The sequence below is a fragment of the Balaenoptera borealis genome (genome assembly GCF_965194805.1).
Source record: "Balaenoptera borealis genome assembly, chromosome: 4".
Taxonomy (NCBI): domain Eukaryota; kingdom Metazoa; phylum Chordata; class Mammalia; order Artiodactyla; family Balaenopteridae; genus Balaenoptera; species Balaenoptera borealis.
This window is the reverse complement of record NC_138861.1, coordinates 146189852-146208482: the sequence shown is the minus strand read 5'-3', so window position 1 is coordinate 146208482 and position 18631 is coordinate 146189852. Positions and strand designations below refer to the sequence as shown.

At 47.4% G+C, this 18631-nt stretch overlaps 1 protein-coding gene across 7 annotated transcripts in view; it reads right to left on the bottom strand.

Moving 5' to 3' along the window:
- Positions 1-18631, bottom strand: part of TBC1D14 (TBC1 domain family member 14) — a 99710-nt gene that overhangs the window by 56535 nt on the left and 24544 nt on the right. Inside the window, exon 1 of one of the 7 annotated variants that reach the window (XM_082391449.1) lies at positions 7548-7744. The exons of the other annotated variants lie outside the window; for them this stretch is intronic. Coding sequence (XP_082247575.1) covers positions 7548-7741 — 194 coding nt within the window. The 5' untranslated portion in view covers positions 7742-7744. Of the gene's footprint in view, positions 1-7547; positions 7745-18631 lie in introns of those variants that run through there. 7 annotated transcript variants of the gene reach the window in all.

Below are 18631 nucleotides of genomic sequence, written 5' to 3'. Positions count from 1 at the left end.
AGTGGATATGGATACAAATACACAAATAGAGGAGGAAGGAAAACTCTTAGAATGCCCCCTAATAAGTAGAGAAAGATTGATGGGGTTAGGAATTAATCAATGGATGCTAAAACTAGTAGGTGAAAGTTGGATGAAGAAAAGGAATTTTACATAGTTTGAAAGTATCTCCCACAAATTACTTGTAATTACAAAGGCAAAAATAGTTAACTTTACAGTCGAGAAACCTCGTTAGCCAAGTGATCAAAGCTGGCATCCCCAATGTCACATGTCACCTGCTCTGATGCTGAGAACAACACACCATGTCGATAGTGGTTACCAAAAATGCATCACCTGAATGTAACCATGAGGAAATGCAGACACACCCAAACTGAGGGACAGCCTATGAAATAATGAACCTGACTCTAAAAATGTCAGTGTCACATGTGGACAAAAAAATAGTGCCTGTCGTTTCGGTAAACAAACAACGTTGCCTCCATCCAGCCATCAGCCACTGTAGCCATCTCAACGGGGCGCCCTGAGGAGATTCTGGATGGAGGAAAACCGGGATACTGGCCCTAGATAGTGAAGATGCATACCAAAGGGATAATTTCAATCAGCCCAGACTCCTACATCTCCCCATACAATCGTTAACTTGAGATGTCTGTTTTTTGCGATTAGCAGTAATCTTTTGATGTTCAACTGCAGGGTTTTTTGTTTTTGCTTTTTTCAGCAAAAACTCCTATATATCCTGGCTCCTTGCTTATCTCTTTGGAACAGTCCCTCAGAGCTATCTGAGAGGCTGCCTTCCTGGGCTATAGTCCTCAGTAAGGCCACGAAATAAAACATAATTCTCAACTTTTAGGTTGTGCATTGTTTTTTTCAGTCGACAAAGAAAGGCTGAAGAATTGTTCCAGATTAAAAGGAGGCTAAAGAGACCTGACAATTAAATGCGGTAGGTGGATCCTGTACCGCATCCTGGACCATGGGCCTAGAAAGGTATAAAGAAGACTATCGGGACAACGGACGCAATTTGAACATAGAGTATAGAGGAGAACAGCATTGGGTTAATATTAAATTTCCTGATCTTGATAACTGTACTACGGTTACAGAAGAGAATGCCCTTGTTCTTAGGAAACATACTGACATACTTAGGGGTAAAGGGCATGATGCCGCCAAATGATTCTTCTAATGCTTCCTCAAAATTCTCATACACTTACATAGAATAGATACCACACTCACAGAATGAATAAAACACTGGAGTGAAATGTAAATGGCTAGTGAATTTGGGTAAAGGACATAAGGGAATTCCCTGTATTTTTCTTGCAAAGTCTCAGGAAATTTGAAATTATATAAAAAAAAAGTTATACAAAAACTTTCAAACAAGGTTTCTTTGTATTCTTCCTTGTTTTTCTGTTGTGGTTATAATAAAACCTATTTCAGAAATGGTTTCATACCCCAAGGCAATTTCTATTTACATTAGTAAGAAATGAAGTTTGAGGTGTCTCCAGGCCCAACCTGTTGAACATCTAAGATTCAGCCAGCCGTGAAAGGCTTGCGCAATTAAAACCAAGCTAAAACCTCAGCCACCCAGAAAGGTTCTAAGAATTTGGGCATCCAGAGCCTGGATTCACTAAAGGCTAACATTTTGCTAAAGAGGAGTTGACTCTGAGGAAGGGAACTGGGTGCAAGGGACAAAAGGTGAGGAAACCAAACGCACCCAGAAAGGGGAGGGGCCAGGAGTGAGAGGTACGCCTCCCAAAGGACCCTGACCTTGCTCTGGAGGGACGTGAGTTGCTGAGGGTCTAGAGGGGTAACAGTAGAGAACCGCTAAGAAGGGACTGGGTACGGGGAAACTCGAAGTCTGGCCTTTGTGATCTGGGAGGCTGAGTGTAAACGGTGGTGCTATTCGCTGAGACCGACCAGCAGGAGGTGAACCAGGAGGAACAGAAGCCTTGGTTTCTCCGCCCACTGCTAAGGCTACATAATTTCACACAAATGTAGTGCAGATAAAGTTTATCAAAAATCAAAGTTGTGGGACTTCCCTGGCGGTCCAGGGGTTAAGACTCCGCGCTTCCAGTGCAGGGGGCGCGGGTTCGATCCCTGATCGGGGAACTAAGATCCCACGTGCAGCATGGCGAAGCCAAAAAAATCAGAGTTGCAGAATTATTTTTAGCATAAGAGCTTAAGCTATACATAATGGGCCATGACTTTTGAAAGGTCTGTAAAAGGTATCTTTGGATATATTACTTTCTGTGAAGTTGAGGTCACCACAAGTACCAGGAGCTCTGAGCAGAAAGGAATCCCTCCCTAGCTTCAGCTGTTGTGCCATCTGCAGCCCTGGTGCAGGCACAGGGAGCGGGGAAGCCCAGCCAGAAAACAGTTCCGGCCCCCTGCTCCCCTTTCAGGTCGAGGGTCATGCGGAGCCTGGCATGGAGCTGGCTGCTGGGCCCAGGAGCCAGGTGGCCCCAAGGACCCGCCTCTGCCCATCACACGACCCAACCCCACTCCGGGGGCCAGGTGCAGTGAGAGAACACGGGCGGCGGGGCGAGCCGTCCCTTTGGCACCTGTGCCGCCTTCCTGACTGGGTCTCAGAGGAGCCCTCAGGGACGCCCGCAAGTGGCGAGGCTCCTCCCCAGTCCAGGAGGGCCCAGAGGGAAGACGCGTCTGTGGATCCCTCAGGAGGTCCCCACGTGAGCTGTGTGACCACAGCGTTAGCCCAAGCCTGGCCCTCAGATGCCTAAGAGCGCTCTCGTGCTGCTGGAGAAGGCAGTGGTCACAGCCGCCATCCTTGACACGTCACCAGGTGGCAGAACACGGGGGCTGTGTGACTGAAGCTTCCTTTAGCAAGTCCTCACTTACTGAACTCGGGTTACTCTGCAAAGCCTTCCCTGTCTGGCTGCCACCAGCCCAGCCGTTTCTAGAGCACTCACCAAGTTATTCCGTGTTCGTTGGAGGCACTCTGTCTGCTCCCCTCTCCACACACCTTTCCCCTGGGGTGGGGTGGCCCAGACGGCAGGGCAGAGTCATCTCTGCACCCCCAGCGCTCTATCCAGCATGTGCCTGCTGGCAAACGGAGCAGCCAGCATAGGCGTCTGCAGGGGACGTGAGGAGGCAGGGCGGGAGCCGCCCCAAGGCCAGCGGGGGCCACCTCCAAGGGTGGGGCACACGCGTGGGCACCCTCAAGGCAGGGCTCAAGGCAAGAGAGACGTGTCTGGAAAAATCAAAGCCCAGGACTGAGAATTACACAGAGGTGGCCTCTGAGCGGGGGTAGGAGTCCCCCTGGAAAGGAGGGGCAGTGGAAGGCGGGGGGCTGGGCGAGGTCGGGGCAGGGGGTGGCAGAGGAGAGCACCACAGCTGGCTCCTGGGGGAGGCAGCCAGTGGGGGCTGATGGCTCCAGGGGAGCGCCTGAGCACCGTGCCAAGGAGGCGATGAGAGCCAGGCATCCCAGTGAAGGGCCCTGCGGTGCGAGGGCTAAAATCCTTCGCCGTAAGGAGAGCAAGCACTTCCTCTATTGGCCGCATTAGAGACCTCGGCTGATGGCCTCAATTCGGTCTCTGAAGGGCAAAAACAACACAGAAGTGGAGGAGACGCTTACCTGCACCTGAAGGGAATCAGACCACCAAGGGCTAATAAAGAAACCGTGCCGTTCCTGGATACGTCCCCTGTCTCCAGTCCACAGGGCACAATGACAATCTTACCAAAACTGTCCACATGGAGGTTCCCTGAGAGCCACCCAGGACTCCAGATGATGAATCCTGCCCCGCCTACCTGCACACATGCGGACACAAGCACACCAAGATGGCACCCCTCACCCCCGCCTACCTACACACCACACACACACACACACACACACACACACACACACACATGCGTGCGTGCAAGAGGGCATGGCTTAACTCCTCACTAGCCCCCTTCTTCCAAGGGGCCACTCAAATCCACTCAAATCTACCCTCCTCACAGCCGGCAGGGGAAGCACCTGAAGACTCTTCCGAAGACAGAGGACAAGCATGTCTCCCAAGAGGCTGACCGTGACGTCAAGCCTCCACCAGCCCTGCCCCAGAAGCACCCTCTACAGGCAGGGGACCAGAGTGGAGATGCCCCTCAACAACCCACCAGGCCTCATTCATTCAACGAATACTCTCTGAGGGCCTCAACTATACTGAACAACAGAAAAGGCAGCCTTATGTGCTTAGACACCTTCGGCCTCTCCTCAGGCTAACTGCAAACCGCTGGACCCAATGGCTATGGTCTGGCCGCCCCCTCGGGCCCGGGCCTTTAAGGGCCTGTGGTCCCGCGTGTGTTCGCCCCACCCTTTCCCCCGCTGTCCCTCGGGCACGGCTCTGTGACCCAACAAGCCCTGGGCGCCTGCAGAACTCCAACGCCATCTCTGCACACAGCGGCCAGGGCCGTCTCTTGAAAGCACGGATGGACCTCGCAGCCCCGGCCCCAAATCCCTTCAGTGGCTTCCAGCTGCTTGCGGCACCGTCACACATGCTGTTCCCTCTGCCCTCAAAGTGCTCCTGAAAGAGGAGCCACGAGTGCCTGCCTCACGGGGGGTCGTGAGGATTAAACGAGGCACTGGACCCCGCAGGCCGCACAGGCACTTGCACTCACACTTGGCCACCGAAACTCCGCTTGGGGACTGAGCGCTGGCGAGCAGGGAGTGACTGTCCCCAGGCTCAACGCCCTTCAGCCCAGCCAGCCCTCTGCACCCGAAGGCAAGGCTTCAAGAACTGCGGGCTGAAGGAAGGTGACCTAGGAGGCTCCGGCTCCACCTCAGGAAACACACTTTGGGGGCTGTCAACGGTTAAGCCACATCCAACTGCAAGGGAAGAGCCTCATCCTGAAAGTCTGAGGGAGGCAAGAAAAAGGAGCCAGGGTCTCCCCTGGCATCTATCCCAGGGCTTTTTGCAAAATATTTATTCTTGTCTCAATACGCACCAACTCAGAGGACAAGACACGGGACACCGATGACCAAGTAATGTTCAACGTAACAGTGCGTCAGGTCCTGCCAGCTCCCCCGTGGGGCTGGACGTACACAGGCACCGCGGACGCCATGCCGCAAGAAACTAGCGCCATCAGATTTAGGAGCAAGCTTGCTTACTGACATTTAACTGGGACAAGATGGACCTGTAGGATCCCAGTCCTCACCAGGAAGAGTCAGGTATGAGCCCGCTCAGATCCTGACCACACCTTCCCTTTCCTCAACCTCCTCTGCACTCTAAGTCACCAGGATCCTTACTGCTGCAGGCTTGTCCCCTGTGCCCCACTGACAGGAGGTACAGAGAAAGCTGACATCTGAAGAGGCAAAAGGCGGCTGAGTGTGAGTGGGGAAAACAACACCTGGAGACTTGAACACCCCTCACCTGACAAAAGGTTTGGCCCTGCACTGACCAACACCAGAGCCACTAGCCACATGCGGCCACTGAGCACTTGAAGTGTGCACATGTTGAAATGATGTATTGGATTAAAAAAGATTTTCTTTCAAGTGTCACAAAAAGACTGAAACAACCCAAGGGTTCATGATCTATTCATAGGCAGGCTTAAAGGATCAGGGGAGCCTTGAAGCTTACACAATCTGGGGAATCCTCTTTAAAGAAAAAAACCTAATTAGGTACAAGTGAGGGGTCCTGAAGGTTAAGTATCATTAATGTGGTCATAAACCCAATTCTATGTCTTTGGCTTCTGAAACCTGGGACGAGTGACACAGTGGCTGCCGGTGCTCACAGGTGACGAAACTCCAGCAGGTGAAACTCCAGCACCAACTTATGTCCAACGTTCCATGTCTCTGTTTTTAGACAAGCGATCGTAGAGCCAAAAAACCAATACCCTTTCTTCATAGGTGTTGTGAGGCTGAGGTTGTTACCTTCACCTCCACCCCCCACGAACTTAACTTTCCCAAGTTACCGAAGCCAAAAGAAGGCGATTCCGGGAGCAATTAAAAATGCTCGCTGACGAGACTATGAGGTGCTAGACCTGGGTCCCTGTGCTCGCGAGCATCAAGGCACTGTGCGTGCGCTGATAGGAGTGCGGGCCCTACAGCAGGCACTCAAGTACCTTCCTAGATACTATTGACCTGTGATTTTGTCTTCGTCACCGGAATGTAAAGTCCACGAGGGTGAATGCTGTCTCTTCTATTTACTGTGGTGCCTCTAGTGTCTGGAACAGTTCCTGGCATATAGGAAAAGACTCAAACTTACTGAGTGCATGCTTTTTCAGGGAATTTTCATAAAGATTACATGAGAATTATTCCTGCCCATTTAAAATAGGAGAAGCTAGGATTCGGAGAGGTTGAGGAGTCCTGCCCAGAGAGACACAGCTAAACGACGCAGAGCGAGGCTGCTCCCTGCCAGGTCTGGAGTCAGGGCTGTCCCAGAAGACGGAGGACAGCTGGGACGGAAGGACGCAATCCTCCCTGACCTGGTGGGGCAGGTTCCACAAGCCACCGACGCTCCTCAGGGGTCCTCAGGGGTTTCTCAAAACTTCTCAGAGTCTTAAGAAATAAACCTCTAAAGTCCTCCTCCTTCAAGACAATGTACGCTTGAACTCCCGTTTGTAATTCAGTAATTACTTGGGGCTTCTTGCCCTCGCCCTCCTGTCTCATTAACAAACTGTTAGCAAATCCTGCTTCCAAAGCAATCAGAAACGAGCGGAAACGTAGCATTCAGCTGCCCCGAGAACTCCCTGGCCCAGATGGGTATCTTCTCCACCACTTCCTGCATCACAGATCACCTGTCAGGCACTGGTCCTGCACCAGGCACTTCTAGTGTATCTTATGTGTGAAACAACCCTACAAGAAAGGTATTATAGTTACTACCACACAGACAGGACACAGGCTTGGTGAGGTTAAGCAATTTGCTTCTCAAGGGACATATCAATCGTGACGCTCATCTGAGGTAGAGAAGGGAAAAATCTCCACTGATTCCACTAAAGTTCCACCTCATAGGTAATTTTTCCAGATGTCCACCCCTCAAAAACTGACATGCTCCACTGCCACATATACTTACGCTGCGCCTCTGACTCCGCTCTGAAAACGCAAGGGGAAGAGGCTAGCCCACTTCAACTGCCACAGAAACACCAAAGATAAAACAGCATTGGGCAAAGCAAACCTCCTGTGCGATAAAATTCTCCCTCCCCTGTGGGAAATAGGAAATGAGTAAGAAAGACACTGAGGCGTTATTACTGCGATCAAAATCATTGTGCCAAAAGTTCCCAGCTCCACACACAACTAAAAGTACCCGGAGTCTCTCCTCTTTCAGAAAATGTTACCCAAGTAGCATCTGACGCTAAACATTTAATCCCCTAAAAACAGTGATAACACGCAAGGGAGGGGGGCGCAGGCAGTCAGCACGGATGTAAACACAGGCCCAAGGACTCGGGCACACACACAGCACACCCTTGCTGGATCAGACCCATTTTAAACTGAGGAACATCCAAGGAAACAACTCTGCGCCCACGGTGGGGTGGGCGGGCTAAATCATGTTAAAGCCTCCATAACGTGGTAGAAACCTTGCTCCAGTTAAGTCTCCAATTACAAAAGCAAGAAAGGCAAGACAGCAACCACAAACCTGCCCATTAACAGGAGCGCCGGGGAGCAGGCCATCACATCTACTCTACGGTAAGCACCCGGGTCTGCAAGGCCAGCCACAGAGGCGCTGACCCTCCCCTGGAAACATTCCTGACCAGCTGGAGCCACAGTCCCAGGAAGCACCATGGGCGCCCTTCCGAGCCCTGCTCCACACCGTCTGGAAGGTTGAGGCATGCAGGGCGGAGCGGACCAGCTGGAAAGGCAGGCAGTGCGGGTAGGCAGGGCTCTGACTCCTAACTAATCACAGGGAGGGAGGGTGCGGGCAGTCTGGGAAGCAAAGCTGAGTGACCGGGTTCCTGGGCCCCAGCACAGCTCTGCTCTCGCATCTCAGCGCCCTGCCGAGACCCAGAGCCACACCACGCCAGGACAGGCGAACGACCACCAAACCCACGGGCACTGCTGACTGAGAAGCAAGGCAAAATGTATCTGGAACCACTTTGAGCAACTCCTTTGGGCCAGACCCTGCACTTTGTGAAGAAGCAACCAGGTATTTAGGTGAGTCACAAACACGGTCACATAAATCTCTGTCCAAATACCTGCATTAGAACCATCACTAGGGGATTCTCCCTCCATGACTTCAAGTAGGGTTAAAAAATTTTAAAGCTGAGTGACCCTAACCCTAACCCTAACCTAACCCTAGGGACCCTGACCCTAACCCTAACCCTAACCATAACACTTTAAAATATTCCCATGAAAGCTTTTTATTATTTTTTAAAATTCATATACAATAAAACTGTACAGGTTTTTGGTGTACAGGTCTATGAGTTTTAACACACTGGTCAGTTCGTTTACCCACCAGAGAAAAATCTTACAGAAACTCTTTGAGAAAACAGAAGGAAGAACATTCCTCAACCCGTTTTATAAGGTCAGCATAATCTTGATACCAAAACTTGTCAAGGACATTATAAGAAAGGAAAATTACAGGCTACACTCTTATGAATACAGAAAAAATTTTTAAAAACACAAAATATTAGCAAATCAAATCCAGTAACAGATATAAAGGATGATCTATCAAGAACAAGTTGGGATTATTCTAAGAATGCAAAGTTAGCTTACTTAACATTAGAAAAATATGTTATTCACCACATAAACAAAATAAAGGAGAGAACACATATAACCGTCAATAGATGCAGGAAAAAAGCATTTGATAAATGCAACATATTCATGATTTTTTTAAATCATAAAACTAGGAATAAAAGGGAACTTCCTTAATCTGATAAAAATATTTATTATAAAGTAAGAAATCTGATGAAAGGTATCTTACCGCAAAAATCACACTTAATGACGAAATGGTGAAAGCTTTCCCAGAGACCAGCACCACACAAGGCATTCTGCCAGCACCACTTCAATTTAGCACTGTATGGGAGTTCCTAGTCATGCAATAAGGCAAGAAAACTAAATAAAAGGTATAAGAATCGGAAAGAAACAAAACTCATCCACAGACAGCGTGATTTTTTACAGAGAAAATCCGAAAGAATCCACAGATAAACTATCAGAACAACTGAATTTAGCAAGATCATGGGATTCAAGGCCTACACACAAAAATTAACTCCACTTCCAACGAACGTTTATAAAATGACATTTTAAAAACCATCAAAAAATAACAAATATCTTGGAATAAATTTAATGAAAGAAACACAGGACCTTTACATAAAAAAAATTATAAAGTACTGTGGAGAAATTTTTAAAAACCTAAATAAATGGAAGGACATACCATATTCAGAGATCAGATGTCTTCATATAGTAAAAGATGACCAACAGAGTCAACATAATCCCAAACAAAATCACAGCAGATTTTTTGTGGTAATTGCTAAATTGATTTTAAAATTTATATGGAAATGAAAAGGACCTAGAATAACCAAAACAATGTTAAAGAAGAACAAAGTAGGAGGGCTTACTCTATAGATATTAAGACTTATTATATAGTAATAGTAATTAAAAGAATATTAGTGAGAGGACAAATAGATGATGGAACATATACAGTCACCGGATTTATTTCAAAGGCTCAGTGGGATGGATAATCTTTACAATAAATAAACATCAACCACTCACTGCCTCACACTATAACAGAAAATTAATTCTGACAGATCATGGATCTAGTTGGTAATGGCAAAACAAAGCTTCTAGAAGATAACACAGAATTTCTTAAACAGAACACAAAAGGCACTAACCATAAAAAGAAAAATTCTATAAAGCAGAATTCATTACCATTAAGAACTTTTGTTAGTTAAGAAAACAAAAGTTAAAAACATTAAGAGAATAAAAAGGTAAGCCATAGTGCAGGAGAAGATATTGCAATACGTATGTCTCACAAAGGACTCTCCTCCTGAATACAGAAAGTATACCTACAAATCAGTAAGACAACCCCAGATAGGCAGGTCACAAAGGAAGGTGCCAAATGGTCAATATGATATAAAAAAGTGCATCAAATCATTAGTCATCAGAGAAATGTAAATTGAAACCAAATGCCCTTACCCTATTACCAGAATGGCAAAAAGAAAAAAAAAAAAAAAAAAACAGAAAATTGAAAATTGCTAGTCCAAGTATATACTGGTACAACCACACTGGAAAACCACTTAGCAGTGCCCACTAAAGCAGACCCAGCGATTCCACCTGAGGTATATGTGCACCAAAAGACATTATGATTAGCATTCTCCCCAGTAGTCAAAAGCGGAACAAATCAAACATCCATCCATAGGAGAACATAAAGAGATATATTTGTTCAACTGAAAACTATACAGAATGAAAGAAAACAAATACTGCTGCCACACAATGACCACCTGGGTGAACCTCAGACAAAGTAGAGCAAAGAAAGCCAGATGCAAAAGTATATGCTGGGACCTAGAGACTGTCATACAGAGTGAAATAAGTCAGAAAGAGAAAAACAAATACCGTATGCTAACACATATATATGGAATCTAAAAAAATAAATAAATAAATGGTTCTGAAGAACCTAGGGGCAGGACAGGGATAAAGACGCAGACGTAGAGAATGTACTTGAGGACACGGGGAGGGGGAAGGATAAGGTGGCATGAAGTGAGAGCGTGGCATGTACTTATATATACTACCAAATGTAAAATAGCTAGCTAGTGGGAAGCAGCCACATAGCACAGGGAGATCAGCTCGGTGCTTTGTGACCACCTAGAGGGGTGGGATAGGGAGGGGGGGAGGGAGAAGCAAGAAGGAGGGGATATGGGGATATATGTACATGTATAGCTGATTCACTTTGTTATAAAGCAGAAACTAACACACTATTGTAAAGCAATTATACTCCAATAAGATGTTAAAAAAAAAAAAAGTATATGCTGTATGACTCCATTTACCTAACATCCAAAAAAAGCAAAACTCATCCAGGGAGATGGAACTCAAAACCATGGCTGCCTCTGGGGAGTGAGGTGCTGACCAGGAAGGGGTGTGACTGGGGGCACTGGGATACTCTCCAGGGCACACGAGTGAGGGCTCACATTGTCCATGTTCAACAAACACTAACTCAGCTCCAGCCACTCTCCTCTGGAGCCTTCCAGGCTGATGGGCCTCCTTCCTCCCGAGTCCCTCCTTTGTGCCCCCAAGAGCACTTTTACATTGATTTTACATTGATGTCTGACAGAGAGCTGGGGACTGTATGTTAGTTATTTATGCATCACCTCCCACTACACGGGGAGGGGTCCTCCTTGGTCTTTGTACCCCCAAGGCCTGGCATAAAACCTGCTGGATTTGCTGCATTAGCAGGTAATTCATTAACTAACCCTGAAACGCACTCCCGCCTGTGCGCCTCTCACTGATAAGTCAGAGTGCAAAACAAAATCCAGTGTTCTCCTGCGTAACGACCTCCTTGAAATCTCCTTCGAACGCTCCCAACATCTAAATACAGGAAGGAAAAATTAAATAGAGATGCCTTCTCTAACACCAGCTTAGGTTTTTACAAGGAGAGAAAGAGAAGGCAGGGTGAAAATGCCTATGTAATGTAGTACAGACGTTGCTAAGGAAAAAAATACAAATTTATTCTTAATCTCCGACTGAATACTAAAGAAGAGAGGAAAAGCAGAGTTGCTAGTCAGTAACAATCTGTAAGCATCACAAATCATGAGTGGTCTGGGGACCGCAGCGACAAGTTGAGAGAAGGGAGGATATGGCCACGTTCTTTCACTTTTAGGGAACATAAGGAATAAGATCTGCCCTGAGGCGGAAAGAGCAAACACAGGATTCAGCGTCAAGCAGATGCGGCCTCAGATCCCAGCTTCACAACAAGCTGCCTGACTTTGGGTAAGAAATGAACCTCTCAAGTTTTCTCAGTGGAGCAGAGGCACCACCGCTCAGTTACCTGGTTTGCGACTGTTAAGTGTGCTTATCAGTAACACTAAAAGCATTCATTCATTATACAGGGCCAAGCATCTCATCTCATTTCATCCTGACCCGCGTCATACATGTTATTCTTTTCATTCGACAAGTACACATTGAGCACTGATCATGTCCAGGGCTGTGTTAAGTTCAGGGAATACAATCGATGACGACCAGAGACACAGGTCCCCATCCCCAACGGGCTTCCGTGTGACTTTCAAGATGAGGAAATTCAGAGACATAACCTTGCCTAAGGTCACGCAGTAAACTGAAAGGCTTGGATTTGGACTTAAGTCACCAGTATTTTCCCCTGGTGGTTCTCAATCCCGGCTGCAAACTAGAATCACGTAGGGAGCTTTTTCAAAAATCCTAATGCCCAGCTCTCACCCCAAACCAATTAAAACTGATCTCTGAGGGCAGGGCCTGGACACTTTTTGTTGGTTTGCTTTTTAAGTTTCCCGAACAATTCTATTGTGCTGCAAGGGCTGAGAACTTTGCTCCTTAGCTAATAAATGTTCCCTTCCTATTCTATCTTGTTTCTTTAATTGATGCTTTAATCTACACATACAAATTTAAGATTAACTCCTTTCCAGCAGTTTCCATGAAGAGTGAATTACTTTTAGATTTTGCTTTAAACTATTCCAACAATTCTACTCACTAGAGTAAAACCAAACTGTGAACACCTGCCTTACAGTGTAAACTTTTCTAGTGTCTTCCAGTCTCCTCTGTTTCCACTAACCAGGCTACCTGGTCAGGTAGCTCTGGAGCTCACCTGGTGTGCCCTCTCCCTCCACTGCAGCATATCCAGGCCACGTCCCCTGGATTTGCTGGAACCCAGCAGATCCCTATCTTTTCTCGTGTGGAAAACGCTTAGCCCAGAGCGTACACAAAGCAGGCCCTGCCCGTGGGCATTAAAACAAACCAGTCTCTTACATGCGGCTCCAGGGACAAGAGTCCATACTGTGCAAGTGAACAGAACCAAGCCACGTTCTAATGTTCCAGGGCCAGTCAAGAACATTGACGGGACATCAGTTGGGCGTCAGGCATGACAAAGACCCAGGCCCTGTCCCTGAGAGGCTCACAGTAAGAGCAAGACACAGAACAAAACCAGACTAAGCGAGGCTGCAGGAACAGAGAGCGGAATGGCAGGAGGAAGCTGCCTCTGCCCTGGCCACGCTGGGAAGGCTTCACAGAAGAGGTGCCAGCTGTGCTGCGCTGTAAAGCTGTGCGGAAATCGGCCAAGGGGACACAGAGCAGAGGGGAAGAGAGACTCTCAGGTAAAGGCAGGGCAGTGTGAACCAGCAATGCTGGGCTCAGAGCATTCAGTCCCGTGAGCCAGAGCAAGGGCCCAGGAGAAGCAGATGAGGAAACCAAAGGCATCTCTGCATTCTGTAGACCGTAGGATCTGGAAGGACAAATCCTCCCAGACTTCAATTTACAGTAACCTGAGGCCAGAGCTACGAGCAATTCTAACAGTCCATCAGCTCTCCTTGAGAGTTTCCTCATTCATAAAACAAAGGCTGGACTTTCACTGCCAGTAAACTTGCACCAAGGACAGAGGGCTCCCAGAGGTTTGCCGTCATCACCTCGGGAGAGGGCAGATCAGAGCTGACCGGGGTCAGGACCGTGGTCAGGAAGCAAGAAGCACTTCTGGGAGTCTGTCCCAGGGAATCATCTGAAATGCACACAATGCACACTGAGGTGCACACAGGTAATTTTATCATCAAAAAAGCAGGAACATAAACTATTTCCTTATTGTTGGATAAGTAAATGATTCACTGGACGGAATACCACAAAGATAGTAATAACTGTATGAACAATTAATTTTTAATCATGTGAGAAAATATTTTCTATAAGTATAAAAAAGCAGGATGCCAAGCTGTAGAAACAAAACCCATTTTTATGTTTAAAATTCACAGCAAGTCTGTAAGGAGATAACAGTAAAAAGGAAAATTAGTAGTAGGTGTAAAAGTGGAAAGGACAAAAACAGAATGATGAACATAAAAAGCCCAAAATTTTCCTACATATTTTTAAACAAAGAGAAGCTTTAAGAAAACATAGGTAAAGAAGGTTTATCGTCAAAAACAAAAAACGAAAACCTCCGAGAAGAACGTGCCAGTTTCGCAGCCACCCCAGGTGTGGATGCCACACATGCAGTCTGAAACCTACTCTGATGGGTGACCTGACAAGGGAGACCAAACTGTTGGGGGGGAGGGTCTTCTCCCAAATTCTAGAACAGTAATAGAGCCGAAAAAGAAACTATTTAGATTTTAAAAGTTAAGTATTCCAGATCTCTTTATTACTTTTTTAGACTTACAGTCTACCCCTCCATCCCTTAAGATTATTTACTGAACATCTACTAAGTGCCTGCACTGGCTAGGAAAAGAGAATGAAGACGCAGCCCTGGCCTTCAAGAAGCTCGTGAAGAGGGTGTGGGTGCTGTCGCAAAAGAGAGGGGGCTGCAGAGGGTGTGGGTGCTGTCTGAGGGCTCTGGAAGGGGGTAGGGTGATCAGAGAAGGCTTCCCAGAGGGGGTGTCACTTAAGCGGAATCCTGAAGGACAACAGGAGTTTGCCAGGCAGAGGGAGCAGAGCGGGCAAAGGTGCAGGGATAAGACACGGTTGGTTCAGAGAACTCCCTTTTTTTTTCTTTGGCTGCGCTGCACGGCACGCGGGATCTTGGTTCCCTGAGCAGGGCTCGAACCCGCGCCCCCTGCGTTGGGAGTGTGGAGTCTTACCCACTGGACCGCCAGGGAAGTGCCCAGAGAACGCTGAGTAACATTTTGTTGGGTCTGTGGCTGGAGCACAGGGTGGAGATGGAGGCCTGAGAGGTGGGCAGCGGCTGGATCCAGAATGCCCCTTACAGTCAAGTAGTTTGGAGTTTATGTTGCAGGTGGTGAGAACTACCATGTAAGCAAGAGAATGACACAGCATTCAACTCATGGACTCCAGGCATCTAATTCTCATGAAGAAGGGGAATCAAGAAAAATGATCCCGGGCTTCCCTGGTGGCTCAGTGGTTAAGAATCCGCCTGCCAATACAGGGGACACGGGTTCAAGCCCTGGTCCGGGAAGATCCCACATGCCGCGGAGCAACTAAGCCCGTATGCCACAACTACCGAGCCTGCGCTCTAGAGCCCGCGAGCCACAACTACTGAAGCCCGTGCACCTGGAGCCTGTGCTCTGCAACAAGAGAGGCCACCGCAATGAGAAGCCTGAGCACTGCAAAGAAGAACAGCCCCCGCTCGCCGCAACTAGAGAAAGCCCACGTGCAGCAACGAAGACCCAACGCAGCCAAAAATTAAAAAATTAAAAAAATAAAATTAAAAAAAAAATTAAAATAAATCCTATTGATCATTTAAAAAAAAAAAAAAAAAAAGGAAAATGATCCCGAAAAATGGCCGGCGAGGCTCCTAGCTCTTCACCAAACCCGTTTCCTCACTATCCCAGGAACTGGTCCCATTTCCCAACCTCCTTTACAGGTAGGTGTGGCCACGGGACAGAGTTCCAGACAACAAACTGTGAGTGGAGTGATGTGTACCACGTCAAGTGTGCCTAGCCCAGAAAACCTCCCATGCCCAGCGCCTTCGGGCTCTTGCCCCTCTTTGGCTTGATGCAGAGGAGCCCAGAGTCCTCAGGTTGCAATCGACAGAGCCACAGATGGAAAGAACATGGCAGAGTGTGGAAATAAACTTCCACTGTGTCTGAGCCATTATATTTCAAGTTTGTTACAGCAGCTAGCACTCATCTAAGTAAGTATCAATACATATCTGTGTGTTCTCCTCACAAACTTTGACCACCACTCAATTTCTTCTGCTTTAAAAACAACTGCTGTCAAGGGAACTTCTAAAAAGAATGAAACCTGTTCATTCCAGGGTAAAGACTTAGAGTAAACGAACAGTCAGGTGCTAGCACGAGGGTGGATCAGGAAATATTTTTCCTCATGTAACTGGCCTCCTGCCCTCTTCTTCCTCCTCATACTGGGCTCCCTTCCACCTGTGGACAAAAAAATGCTGCCTGCCATTCCAGTAAACAAGGAACATTGCCCACCATCAAGCCATCAAGCCATCAAGCCATCAAGCCACTACGGCCAACCCTCTGGTGCGCCCTGAGGGGATTCAGGATGGAGAAAAACAGGATACTGGCCCTAGATAGTTAAGATGCATATCTAAGGAATAATTTCAATCAGCACAGACACTCGTATCTTCCCATACACAGAAAAGCTCTAAAATCATTAACTTGAGATATCTGGGGGGGGGGTTTTGGTGATTTAGCAATAATCTTTTGTGCCTGACTGCAAGTTTTTCTTTTTTCCCCAGCAAAACCTCCTATATATCCTGGCTCCTTGCTTATCTCTTTGGAACAGTCCCTCAGAGCTATCTGAGAGGCTGCCTTCCTGGGCTATAGTCCTCAGTAAAGCCACCGAGTGAAACATAATTCTCAATTTTTAGGTTGCACATCTTTTTTCAGTCAACACACCTCTGCAGGACGTGATTGGGAGGCAGAGCCCGTGCCCTCCTGACCTTTTCCCCTGGACCTCCCCTCCTGGTAGGAAATGTGTTTAACCACCCAAATCTGAAACCTAAAGGAAATCAGGACTTAATTCCAAATCCTAATTTTCAAACCCCTACAAACATTTACTATTCCCTGTAACACAGTACACAGCCTGGATTCTAAAAAGCCTCTGGCTGGAAGCAAAGGGGAATTAACAGAAAACTGGACTCTTGTGGGGCCCAAAACGGCTATTAGGCAAGTCTGCCTGACTCATCATTGTTCCATGTACAGAGCCTTACAGGAATCCTGAGACAAACCACAACTATTCACAACAAAGAATCAGCAAAACTGGAATTGAAACAACTCTCGGTTACACACCCAGTTCCCTTCACATAAACAGGAACTAGCTGATTTGATGTGGCAATCCAGTAGGATGTGTACCACGAAAAACGCAGAAGGCTCAGATGGCTTTAATGTTAGCTATATCAAGTACCCAGTGTTCCACAAACAAACATGTAATCATTTTAGAATAGGCACTACTCGAGGTAGAAAACAGAATAAGGCAGTTTTAATTGTTGTATCACTCCACTAACATTTTTTAAGTAGAACAGATTTTATACCCACCTGGGCAAAGGGAAGTTAATTTATGAGTAGAAAGTAGCTGACGGGGCTTCCCTGGTGGCGCAGTGGTTGAGAATCTGCCTGCCAATGCAGGGGACATGGGTTCGAGCCCTGGTCTGGGAAGATCCCACATGCCGCGGAGCAACTAATCCCGTGAGCCACAATTACTGAGCCTGCGCGTCTGGAGCCTGTGCTCCGCAACAAGAGAGGCCACGATAGTGAGAGGCCCGCGCACTGTGATGAAGAGTGGCCCCCGCTCGCCGCAACTAGACAAAGCCCTCGCACAGAAACGAAGACCCAACACACCCAAAAATAAATAAATAAATTAATTAATTAAAAAAAAAAAAAAAAAAAGGAAAGTAGCCGACGGCTGAAGAACTGCTTTGCAGGAATGCGTTTGCCTGTGGGTTTCTCAAAAATCCCACAAACTCCTATACCCCCCCAAAGTGTCCTGCATTTCACAGTGAATCACCCCTCCCAGGCTGACCATAACGTCAAACTTCCACAAAGACACAGTGTATGATTTCCCGACAGCGCTAGCACACTGAGGGTGTTGCATAAACTCAGGAAGCCAGATGAATCCTGCAAAGAACAAATACATTCTCCACATCCCCCACTCCCCAAAACTACCTTGCTTATGGCTGTGAAATCTCTAAGGACATGAACACCTTCCAGAAGCCAGGGCAGAAACGCGGCAGAGAATCAGTGTAGCTTGTGAGGTTTACCAGAAACATACATGGTCTGGCTACTGAATAGGACACATATGCACAGGCTGAAGACATTCTTTCTTGGTTCTGTTCAGGCCGCTCCTGAATGTTACCGATTCCGGCACTCTGCAGCGAAGTCCCTGCCCTCACCCCGGGGGCCAACCGGCATTTCAATGTCAGCACCCAACAATAAGTGGCTGAACTTAAAAGGTTTCTTTCCTCAGATACGGACAAGTTTCCTAACCCACAAACGCGAAGGAAACAGATCATCAAACCCAGCTGGGATCTCCCAGAATATCTTCCTGTTCCCTTAAGTTCCACACCTAACAGAGAACTGGCTAGACCACACAAAACCAACCAGTGGCCTGATTTTAATCAAGTCATCAGTAACGTGAAAGAAATCCATTGTGTTCACCCTTCAGGGCTGACTGAATCCATTGTTTCTGTTTTCCCTTTCCTGCTGCTCATCTCTTGGGCACGTTGGCACGCACTTACTAGCGTTCATTCATTCACTCAAGCAAGAAGCAGGGAAGAGACCCCTAATAAATTCTAGAGAGGGCGCAGCACCGGCCACTGTGCCAAGCACTTTATTATATGCGTTGCCTCCTTATCGCCACTTCAGAGATAAGGGAACCAAGGTTCAGGAAAATGAAGCAACCTGCCCGCCACCCAGCCAGGAGGGCAGAACGGATATTCACATCTTTGGCTCGACAACTGCACGCTCCGAATCCCCACTGAGTTCACTGGAGGCACAACAGACGCCTTCCGGACACACCTCTGAGGGCGCAGGCGCCTCCCCGTCCACTCTTTTTTTTTAAAATATTTATTTATTTTATTTACTTATTTTCTTTATTTTTTTGGCCGCATTGGGTCTTAGTTGCAGCGTGCAGGATCTTTTGTTGCGGCGC